The sequence below is a fragment of the Harpia harpyja genome, chromosome 3, assembly GCF_026419915.1.
Source record: "Harpia harpyja isolate bHarHar1 chromosome 3, bHarHar1 primary haplotype, whole genome shotgun sequence".
Lineage (NCBI taxonomy): Eukaryota > Metazoa > Chordata > Aves > Accipitriformes > Accipitridae > Harpia > Harpia harpyja.
This window is the reverse complement of record NC_068942.1, coordinates 28,125,024-28,137,446: the sequence shown is the minus strand read 5'-3', so window position 1 is coordinate 28,137,446 and position 12,423 is coordinate 28,125,024. Positions and strand designations below refer to the sequence as shown.

The 12,423-nt window shown below is 39.0% G+C and overlaps 1 protein-coding gene across 1 annotated transcript in view; it reads right to left on the bottom strand.

Moving 5' to 3' along the window:
• LMBRD1 (LMBR1 domain containing 1) overlaps positions 1-12,423 on the bottom strand; it is an 85,020-nt gene that overhangs the window by 30,446 nt on the left and 42,151 nt on the right. Inside the window, exons 8-9 of the mRNA XM_052781802.1 lie at positions 8,173-8,298; positions 5,493-5,645 (exon numbers count right to left, since the gene is read on the bottom strand). Coding sequence (XP_052637762.1) covers positions 5,493-5,645; positions 8,173-8,298 — 279 coding nt within the window. The remainder of the gene's footprint in view (positions 1-5,492; positions 5,646-8,172; positions 8,299-12,423) is intronic.

Below are 12,423 nucleotides of genomic sequence, written 5' to 3'. Positions count from 1 at the left end.
CATTGCAGCAGGAGCTATATACTCACTGTTGCCTTCTACGTGTCACCTATAGCAAAGGACAAATCTGTCATCTAGAATCTTATTGGGACACTACTGTACTGTTGTTTACTAGCTTTGAACCAACTACAATACCTTCAAATATTCTAAATACACTTAGCCATGAAAATTTACAAGATAATTTTGCTTTGTGTCACAGCGTAAATGAGAAGGAATCCAAGCCCCTGAGAACATGAGTACATGTTCAACTTCAGAGCAAAGAACAGCACTTAATCAAAACCTCTTGTTCTCACAGCAGGACTATTTTTCAACAGATACTGAAAAGCTTTTACTATTAGAACAGGCAAAACCAAAAAGCCTGGGTTTCAGCCAAACAACACAGAGGAATTTAGTAAGGTCACTACAAAAAATAAGAAGAGAAAGCAGCCCTTGATCTTTATTAAGAGAATTCTAACTTCCAATGCAAGACAATCTTATTTCCTACTCCCTAGTCCTTTTGAAAGCAGGACCTCAAAGCAACCATACCTCAAGCTATCTTACCTCCTCCACTACAACCAGGTTGAACTGCTCCATTGCCAGGCCACTTCCTCACATCCCTCAGCTACAAAACATAGACCCCATACCCACCTGTACTCAATCATTTGCTACAGAACAGGTTTCAGAGCTGCTGCCTTGCACTTACATCACTTTGATCACCTCTACACATCTACTTGGGTGTTCTAATCTACCATCTGTTGTGCAAGCTAATATGCATACAAGTAACTGCAAAAAAAACAGTGAACCATGCTTTTATGCAAGACTGCAGATACTGCAAAAACAGTGAGTTGAAATAATACCTACTAATACAACTTACACTGCTGCTCCCAATTAGTTCCTTCAGCATCTTAAGAGAAAGCCTCTGCACAGGTAAGGAAGCAGCTAAAGCAGAAAACAGTAAGAACTAGTGTACTTAACACTTCGTTTTACGTTTGAACATACAGGATTAAAAGACATGGCTAAGCAAAAACCAAGACAAAAATGTCAATATAGGCATTTCTCAATAGTAAAAATGGAAGCATGCTATTTCTAGGTCATAGTGAAAAGTTGGATTTCATTTCAGTTTAGTAAGTCAGGCCAAATAATTTAGAAATATTCAATTGACTAGTCTATTTTTCCACTGCTACTGCACATAATCAAGTCACAAGCTGATAAGTCTTTTCTGGCATTATTCATGTTCTGCTTACATCATTTTCCCTGGTACCTTCTTTCAACTTCTTAAACATTCCCCTGACCCCTGCAACATCCTTGAGTTATTCGGAGCTCTTTGCCTCCTATCCCTCGTATACTCACCCGTCCAATTGTTTCCTACAGCAATACTCATGTAGCAACAGAAAAAGAAACTGTGAATCTGCTTAGGACAGCTATTCCATGAATTTGAACCAACACTGAGGCAACACAAAAATTTAAAGCAGCAGTCATCCTCTCAGGGGTGGTATTCATTAACAGAGTAAAGAAAACTGGTGGCACATTACTTAACAGGTACACTGACTGAGAAGCAAAGCTGGAATCCTCACAGGGAATACTTACTATTTGTATTGGGTTTACACGGCAAGGTTTTGGTATCAGGGGGGCTGTAGGGGTGTCCTCTCTGAGGAGAGGCCAGAGGCTGCTTTGTGCTAGACAGAGCTGTTTCCAGTTGGCACCAACTGCCCCACTGCTGGCCAAAGCTGACCCAGCAGCAAAGCTTATGGCCCCTCTAGGAAAAGATATTTAAGAAAGGGGGAAAACACAAGAGTGAGAGGAAAGAGTGAGAAATAGCCCTGTAGACACCAAGCTCAGAGAAGGAGATGCTGCTCCAGGCAGAGGAGCAGACATTCCCCCCCCCCCCCCCCAACCCTTTAAGAGAGCCATGCTGGAGCAGATAACCACACTCAGCCCATGGAGGATCCCACACCAGAACAAGCAGATATTTTCTTAAGCAAGCTGCAGCCTATAGAGATCTCACATGCAGAAGCAGGTTCTTCTGACAGGAACTACAGCCCATGGAGGAGACCCACGCTAGAACAGCGACAAAGTGCGAGGAGGAAGCAGCAGCAGAGAAGAGATGTTACAGGCTGATGGCAACTCTCTAATCCCCATCCCCACTGGGCCACTCCAGAGTCAAGACTAAAGGAGTGAAGTCGAGCCTGGGAAAGAGTGGGTGGGGGGCAGGAAGGTCTTTTAAATGGTCTTTGTTTTTCACCATTCAAATCAATTTTAATTGGCAATTTTCCTCAACTCCGTTTTGCCCATGACAGTAACTGGTAAGTGCTTGCCCTGTCTATCTTGACCCACGCATTTTTCCAACTTATTTCCTCCCGCATCCTGTTGATGGGGAGGGAGAGAGCAGCTGGGTGGGCATTTGGCAGCCAGTAAAGTCAACCCACCAGCACTATTGTGTGACACAATCTACTTCCCAGGAAGTTTTAGGTAACCTGGAAAACATGGGTTAGAAATTATATAGATGAAGCGAAACACTTAGTACTAAGTTATCACTATGTAAACTTTGGACATGAAATATTCACACACCTTGCTTGTCACATTGCCAGCCTCCCTGACGTAGAAGATGCAGCTGTGAATGCAGGAAGAAAGCCTGTCAAGTTTAGCTGCACCACTTCTTTGAGGCAAGCAGACTGACTCCTGACAGCACCTACAGTCTGCACTAACACTCTGCCAGCATGACTGTTATCCAAGCAACTGCCTACAGTTTCCCCTCTTTCAGCTCTCTCCAGAGAAGTGGTGGGGGAATCAAAAGCACATTAAAAAAAAAAAAAAAAAAAGGAATACCCTAGCCCTCCGTCCTCAAGACAGCATTAACTGTACCTATGCTTCTCTGAAGGCCTTCAGCAGCAGGTGGGGAGACTGACACATCTATACAAAGTCGTCATTATCCTTAAGATTAGATAGGAGAACAGTTTATCTCTCTCTTGCTAGCGTTCAAGTATACCACTCTCTATTTATCAAGAGAACAGTGTTCTCTTTGTGGTAGCCTCCATATACTTGGACTGATGTCAATGCCTTTAAGTCCCTGCTTAAGCTAAGCCACATGAGCATGCTCTGTTCACACAGATCTCAATGTTCAAAACAAAGCACTTCATTTTCTTACATTACTCACCTTAGGCATCTCTTCAGTTGGTAAACAACTGTTTTGAAGTACCCCATGAAAAAACGGTGCAATACTCCCACCTTACCATTGCTGAATACACTTCCATGTTTCACAACCTATAGTCTTGTTCATACATTGAGCATATATAATTATGTGCTCTGGAGGGTTTTTTTTTCCCTAAACAGTTTTTATACCTATCCCTAGAGCATACCACATTTCTCTCGCTGCTGAGAGTATCAGATGAGTGTGAGAAACCATAATAAAGGAAGGAGAAGCAGTAGATTTTCTATCTACAGGAAATGTTAGGTTTTGTAGAAAGAAATTAGACTAGTGTGACATTACTTGACAATCCCATGCTGACCATTACTCATTTCCCTGAGATCTTCCACATCTTGCTTTTGACTAAATTGAAAAATTAAGAGCTTCATCTTTGAGTAAAACAGTTGTTCTCACAATTTACTTTAATCCATGTCAAAGAAAGCTTACTCTTCAGAGAAAAAAAAAGTTTTGGCTTTGTTTAACAACAGATCACATGCTAATAGATATTTAGCAATAACAAAATAATTAAAGCAAGAATATAGGTGGACATTATGCAAAGACAATATTATTATGGAAGTCTGAATGTAGACAATAAGTTACCACTGTAAAAGACCTCCAAGACTAAGCGCTATTCCTGAACACGTATTCTGTTCTATCAGTCCCAGTAAGAGTCTGCAACTGCCGATAAACCTGACCATCCCAAACACAAAGCAGAAATAGCATTCACCATATCTAGTAGTCACCTCACAACAAATGGCATTTCTCTTGAAGTCTGAGAAATGGCCATTCTTGAACAATAATATACAAGTTGCACTAGATAGAAATATTGTAAAGCAATAAGCAAAGCTCCAAGATGTCTGCTGCACTTCTACATTGATTAGAAGTATTATATATGAATATTAAAAGATTTCTTCCTCTTCATGAAAGCCACTAACTGAATGATTGACAGGTTATATACATGCAAAGACAATTCAAATGTTATTAAAATAACAGTAAAGCAGTCCTGCAAGAGTTAAGATATTATTAAGTGATGAACATTATTACTTTCACAAGACAGCTCAAGGAAAAGTCAAAGTAAACAAATTTAGTAACACACTTTATAGTACAACCCTATTCCAAGTGAAAAATCTGTCAGGAAAAATTATCCACCTGCAACTCCCCTTTAGTCTGTGATTCTTCAGTCCACAATTCACAGTGACTGTCACAGTTACTGAGAAAATAAATAGCATTCAAATCACAAGAACAAAGAGACACTGGAATACCATGCTGACCATAAGTGATAATCTGTAAGTAACTAATGATATTGTACACTATCCTATGAGAAGACAATGAACTGTTAAAACCCTACAGACAATAGATATGGCCAGTGCATTTCCCAAGTTTAAGGTTAATGTGAAAAGTTAAAAGAAACTACACAAGCTATTTTGAAACAAAGGAAGAGTCCAAACTGTTAAAGTGAACAGTTAGGGATATTTGTCCTTTCAATGAAAGGGCTAGGTCTAGATTTCTAATGTACCAGAGAAAGATAACTCCATGAAGAATTTTGCACTGAAAGCTTCTGTTCAACTGCAATTTTAGCCCATTTCCATTCGTACTCAGCATTAACAGTAGCAATGACATTAGAGAAAATTGCTTATAGCTCCCCCCCTCAGCTTTTCGAAGTGCAGCCTACGGTTTCAAGTAACACTAAAATTTCTTCCTACATCTAGTTGGCAAAAAAATACTTTATACAGCAATACTATTCCATAAAAGCACTGAATTTTAAAACCAGTTATCTTCTAAAATCAAAGTCCTAAGATCAAAAAGAGACCAAGATCAAAGCTCTGCCCGAGTAATAGTCTCCTTTGCACTGGTTAAGTATCAAGATGTAAGTTCTATACAGCTAGCTTACTACTGACCAAGTAATTACTTGGCAAGATGCTCGTTCCAAATGCATACATTCTCAAAATATCTCTCACTTCTGCTGGTTACATGTAATTTAGATTAACCTGAGCTACCTGACAGCTATAAAGTTCTTCCTTCTCTTCTTCTCATTTTCACATGCCTGAGAAAAGACAAGATACTCAGATTTTCTATGGCAGTGGCACTCTAGTAGATCAGCTCGGACTTGCTCCTTTTCAATCTTAATCATATTTTAAGCACAGTAAAAGGTTTTCCAAGAGCTCAAAGAGATCTTGCTGTAGGGCTGTCATTCTGTAGTATAATAGTGATCAAAAATGTAAGCAGTTGATATTCAGAATGGTAATTGATAAATTGACCTATTATTTATATGGGAAGAAGAAAGCTGGAAGTTACTCCAATTTAAGTCTCAAAAAGTGAGACAAAGTTTTACCTTCAGAGGTCGGATAGCTTCACAGAACTTCATCCACCAGCTTTTCTCAATGGACTCCAGATGCCTCTCTCTTCTTCGAAGTGTCCTTAGTCTCTCTTCCAGTTGTTGTACAGTCCGTCTATCCCTTGATGACAGAGGCCGACCATCTCTGCACTGCTTACCAAAAAAATAGTGCAAGAGATCAAGGAACACTGAATCAAGAAAATAGACTTGACATCTAGTTTCATGAGCTACAACAACTCTAAAGACTTTGTAGTAAATAATTCACACTGTTTCTACGCATAGCAAGAGTATGAAGTACAAAAGTCACAAGCTGCAACAAGAGGAATTCCTATTAGGTGGTAGAAAATGCTCTTCACAATGAGAATGTTCAAAAAATTTAACGGGGTGGGCAGTCTCCATGGCTAGAAACACTTAAAATGCCCAGATGGGATCTGAATAGCCTGATCTAACCTGAGAGGGATCCTTGCTTTGTGTAGAGGGTTGAACTTGACGCCTTTCAGAGGTCCCTTCCAATCAAGTTCCATGACTAAGCCAATATATGAAGCTTGGCATCTGTATCTTCTTTCCAGCATTCCACTACAGATACTCAGCTACATTTCTTGTACTTGCTGTTCCAAAAATTAATCTTATAGAAATCCAAACAAGAAGCACCATTACCCCAAAAATTACTTGAGTGTACCAGATAATTGTTTGTTTGATGATTATGTTTAAGAACATACTTTAATTCCGAGCCTCAAAATACTGAGCAGGCGCCACTGCACTCTGTTGTAAATAGAGTAGCAGATCCTTAAGTCTCAGTTATACGCTAATAAGCAAAAGCAACACAATGGGCATTAGATAGCTGAACCAAAATTGTTTCCAACATTGATGTTACTGTACAACAAACGGACCCTTAAATAAAAAAAGATTCTTATAGTTTTAGTACATGTCCTACTATATATTTTTAAATTTTGAAGTTCCCTATTCAGTTTCCTTCCCCTCTTATTTTAAAAGAGCCTTCCTGTAAATAGTGAAACACTTCACACCCAGTGAAGTTAAAGTGAATCTATTTTAGATATATTTCTCAAAGGTTACAAGACTACGACCACATTCTAGGCACATGTAACACTTAAATTGGAGATCACAACGTACTTTTAACAGGAACACATTCTCCATACCCTGTATAGCACCTCACTGACTTGAAAAGACTTTTTGAAAACAGTCCAAGCTCCCAAGTTGCAAGTCCAAGCTTTGATTACTTAAGACTAATGAAATAAAGCTACCAGGTGTACTAATAGCAGAAGGCCATCCTACATCCTGAATCTTTTCATTAGATTAAGTACCATACTTTCATGCTTCTAGTTTTCACTGTACATTACACTCAGTAACACTCACTTTTTTCATGACTTCATGCAAATGTAACTGAAGATTTCAATTACAGACTGAGGCAGAATCCTCATCATAATCCATATGCCAAGGAAAATTAGTCTATACTAATGGTCACATTAAAATATAGATGTAACAAAGACTTGCTACTTTTTGATCCTATTTGTTTGCTAGATTGAACAACAAGTCCAGTTGCTTGCAAACTCTCATAATCCAACATAGACTTCTGTAGTAATACTCCATTTTTCAGAGGTTTCTCATTCTTTCTTATATTGATTTCAGTAATAGAGATGCCTTTGTTGTAGTAGTAGTCTGTAGAAAACCAAAACTTTACAATTTAAACCGGGGAGACTACTTCTTAGGTTTCATTATGCAACAAGGTTTCTAGAACACTGAAGGTGCCCACGCTGTGTAGAGGTAGTCAAGTACCAAGAGAAGACTGTTGGAACTGTTTCAACACTGCTGAGGTCTACTATCGCAAAGCACAGGACAGCCCAGATGGACTGCCAGGATGGAAGTGATGCATTTTAATGCCCCCTCCGCCCACTCAGGGTTGTGAAAACACTGGTCAAACCATTGTCTGCAACGGGTTGGGAAAAGGGTGGGAGATTTCCCCTAGCATCTTGTATGTAAAGGAGAAATCTTATCCTCCTTCAGCTTGCGCTCTTAGGTTTTTAGGTGTCCTGCTTACATTAGGCACAGTGTTTCAGTGAGCTGCAAAGCCATCATGGGTTTACAAATGGTGTTAACATCCTAGGGGTGTTTAGGATTCAGAACAGAGTTCCATATGTACGCTTTTCATAAAGAAGTGATTTATAACAGCAAGGTACATTAACTGGGAAGCAAGAATATCTGGGACTTATTTATTCTTAAAGATGATTAATAGTTTGATGAATCTAACTCATGACAGCTCCATGTGGCAAGTATCCAGTGCTGGTAACAACATTGAGTAAGTATCAACAAATTGGATGCCATATCTGGTAGCAGACTAGGTTATTAGTGAGGTTAATATTCTTACCTTCTACAAATGATCTCTTCCATACATCTAAGCAGGACTGGAGAAGTTTGAGTTTAGCTCACCAGCACCATTATTAGCTAGACAGAAGTAACTACTGCTGCAGGACTGAAAGAAAACCTAATCGCTACTACAGAAGTGACCACATTTGTTTCCAAATAACTGAAATAACTGCAAGCTAGTCACTTCTGACTTACTAGTTTATGGTCATGCTGTAGAGAGTTTTTGTTCCAGAAAGAATAGTAAGCAAACAAGAAAAAAAAATCATTAAGAAAGTGAGAACAGTGAAGACCATACCTTTGATTTAATCCTTAATAAGTGTTGCTCCACTTCTTCAATATCTTCAGTGTTCTCTAAACGTTCATAAGCCGCACTGGTAGTTCCTTTTATCAAGTTTAGAGGCAAAGCTGACATACCGTAAGCCTAAAATAAGAAAGAAACATACATACTCAAATTCTCTGCCATACATTTTGTTCTGATAAGGCTGCTGTATGTTGAAGCTATAAGGTATCACTGCTGGGTTTTTTTCCCACCCTCCTTCTACAGACTTGTACCAAGGCAATCAATTCTTTTCCTTTTTGAAGCAAAACATAACAAACATGCTATGCAGATTCCAGCATCCCACATTGTTCCAATGGTACTTAGCATCTCACAATCACTGAGACAACAGCATGCATTAAGATTTCATATAAGCATAGCCCACTGAAGATTTATCAAACTAGCCCTGGGGTTTTTGTCAAATCATTTAGCTTGTGAAAACCTTAACTTTCCCACCTTAGATCAAAATCAAAACATTGTGTAATACAGGAATTTCTAGATATTGAACTTAAATAGTTTTAGATGCAAAGCATACCCAATTTCTTTGTAGCCAGTAGTCTTCAACTTTCTACATAATTTCATTTTAAAAGTATTTGATTTACTAAAAAAATTCTGCAGTAAAAAGACACAGCAGAAGCTAGGTGAGCACCTAAACTCAGCTGCATTCCAAGACTGCTTAGATAGCCATTCACATTCATAAGTATTGTTGGCATTTACTCCTAGTTGTAAGTCCTATGCCATTCGAAGGGTTTGTCAGGTTCTATGTCAACATTATGCCCAGATTTTTCCAATGCTAAGTCTGTAATCTTTCCACTACCATAACAAGAAACAGATATTTGAGGTGAGGTAAACAAAAAGAAAATGCCACTATTTCTTCCCTGCTACCTTATGAGTCTTATAGATCTAGGCCAAGGTCAGAAGTTTCTCCAAGCAGTTTAGAGACATTAGCCATAGGCTTTTTTTGTTTTTCTGTGGGTGGGAGGCTGTTGGTGATAGGTTGTTCTCGATGCAGAGCTCAGCAGGAACATTACTCTTCTCAATCACAATTAACACATGCAGTTTTACTAGAATGCTTGATATCTGTACATTTGCTAACTTCAGAAATGAGCAGTTTCCTAGATTTTCACAGGAACACCACTCCCTCCTTCGAGCACAGCTTTACATTTAATACTGAGAATAGATTTAACACAAATGCTAGTATGTAATAAATGTCACCATACATGCTGTCAGATCACATGAGCTTTCTGTACAGAAGACTTGATTTGACCTGCTTAAGAACCTACTTAGACATACTAATGTCTCATACATTATACTCAAAGCAAGCCACTGTCCATTTTTTTTTGGTGTATTTTTCAACATGCCATATACCCTGCCACCAACACCCATTTCTAAGCCCCTGTAACAAAGGGGTCTTCTTTACTACTATTGTAGCTCAAAACCACATTAACTATTTAAATTAATAGCAATTTCAATATAAATAGCTGACACTGAGCCCACAGACTTCAGTTTCACTCCGCAATTGACAATACTCCATGATTTCAAGACACATTCCTCCAAGTATTAGGCTACAAAAGCACGAAACAGAAGTTTAGCAGTCTGACAGCCTTGTTCACTTACTGTGGAATTAGGTTTCTTATATTCAGAGTGACAATTACCAGTAAATTCTTGGAACAGTGTCAGTTAAGTTCAGCAAGCAGACAGCATGTATGTCTCTCAACAGGCTTCAGTCCCAAGGAAACAGTAGTACCTGTTAAATCACTTAGAAGCATTTAAGTAAGGGTAGGAGAAAAGTATTTTCCTTCAAATATTTCTTGAAGTATGTATTAGCAAAGAACACATTCAGCTAGATCTTTGACAACCTGTACTACATGACTTTCTTTGTGTAGCTAAAGTATTAGAACTGGTTTTACCATAGACTCCTAGAGAATAAGGTAGGCTATTAGATATCTGCTCAGCATTTCAGGACTTCATAGCTGACAGCCTCATATGTCACCCAAATATACAGCCAAAAAAAAAAAAAAGAGTACTGGCAGCACTATTTACAGACTGTTCCAAATAAAGTTAAACTCTTTTTTTTTTTTTAGCTACAAAAGGTAACTGGTAATTTCACTCCCTGCCTTAGAGCTTTTTGCTGTAAAAGCTATACAAGGGAAAGACATCTCTTATCACAGGCTAGTGATGGCAATGAAATTTCATGCTTTCCAAGACATTCCAGAAGTTCTGGTTTGAACACAGCTATACAACCAGAGAAAGGCCTACCTAGAAGATTAACTACTTCAGGTAAGGAAAAGAATTTAACTTAGGCTGCACTTTACAACTCTGTCCATAAATACGGCTCAGTTCTCCCTTTAGAGAATCTCCTTTGAGAGCATTAAGCTGCTTCGCTATCTACAGGAGCTAAAAAGCACTCTCCCCCAATCCTCCTCTTCTCTGTGCCGAAGATAGAATTTCTTCAACCTTTCTTTATGGGTTGCATTCTCCAACTCCCTAATCACTTTCACAAGCCTCCACTGGAGCCTCTAGTTTTGCAGTTTCTTAAGCTGGGGGACCAAAACCAGACACTGTATTCCCAGATGTGGCTTTGGAAGTGCCAAGTATAGTGGAATAATCATGTCCCTTGACCTACTGGCTATGTTCTTGCTGATGCAAACCCAGGACACTGTTTGCCTTCCTGCTGCAGGGCACGCTGCTGGCTCATGCTCAGCTTGCTGTTCACTAAGACTTCCAGATCCTTTTCAGCAGAGCCATCCCCCAGGCAGTCAGACCCCAGCATGAACTGTTGGCTGGAATTAATCCATTCTAAGAGAAGACCCTAACATCTGCTAAACCTGATGCCATTCTTGTTGGCACAATCTTCCTACCTGTCAATGTCTCTATGATGGCTCTTCATTCTATTGTATCTACTTCTCCCAGTTTGATATCGTTCTCCAACTATATAACTACATACTTAACCCCACCATCCAGATCATTTATGAAGACTGAATAGTATTGGGCCCATATTAACACCGAAGAGTTCACTCAGGTCTGGCTGCTAGTAGCGTAACTCCAGAATTTAGGTGAAAGTATAAACGCCACCCAATTTTGTAACTAGAATGCAACCTGCAATCTAACCAAGGTCCCTCTGTGGAACCCAAAACATTTCCAGCCACAGCCAAAGACATTCAGTATGTAGAACCAAATATAATAGAGAGATTGCTATGACAGTAGACCTACATAATTTTATAAACCTAAGTTTAGAAGCAATTAGATTTCACCATTAAGCAGAGGCTTCCACCTATTCTTCAAACAGCTATCATGAACTAACAGATATCAAATATTTACTCAACAGAAATAGCTAAGGAATAAAATTTAGAGTTCTAAATCTAAGTTTCTACAAAGCAAACTGCAACCCTTAAAGTGATACACTGTTTTACTGGTTTTGCAGAGTTGAATTATATACTTGAATGTCAAGCTTGCTCTACTGATAAAGGCAATCTAAGTTCCTTCCTTGAATACAAAAGATGCCAATTGTGAGATGATTATGCAAGTAAGCCTCCCATCATCAGTGGGGGAAAAGCCACTTTGGTCCTTCAAGACAACAAGATATAGAATGAAGGACAGAAAGATGAGTCATCTCATGTGATGTGTCACAGGTCTGAACAGAAGCTGTATTAGCTCAGTTTCAGGGCTGCATCTCCCTTCAGGCTAATGTAGAACTTCAAGGCTGCCCTGAACAAAGTTTTAATCCCCTGGGCTAGTGCAAGTGTTAAGTTATTCAAGGGCTATTATTTTGGGCATCTGCAACTCAGCAAGCAAACAATGTATTGGAGATAGCACAGGAAAACCAAAGCTGAACACTAAAGCCAAGAGAGGGGCTTGGTCCTGAGACACATTGTAGGTTCAAATATTAGAATATGCATAGAAACAGATCAGAAGAGCCTTTAAAGTAGTTAGGACAAGTTAATTTATACACATGAATTTGGTAAAACAAGTAATTAAGTCTTGACATATTTACACCACTGAAACAATAGTTTCTAGGACTTATTTTTAGACAACCTTTGGCTAGAAGCGTTAAGTCAGATAAGATACACTGCACTGAAAAATAAAAACAGTCATCCAAACGTAACAGGCAATTACAGCATACACGGTTGTTTTTTCCACATAGGTTCTTCAAAATGAACTGAATCTAGTACTAAACACTAACTGTTCAGGCTGGTATCTGACAATACAAGCTGCAAGGTTAGGTCTTTA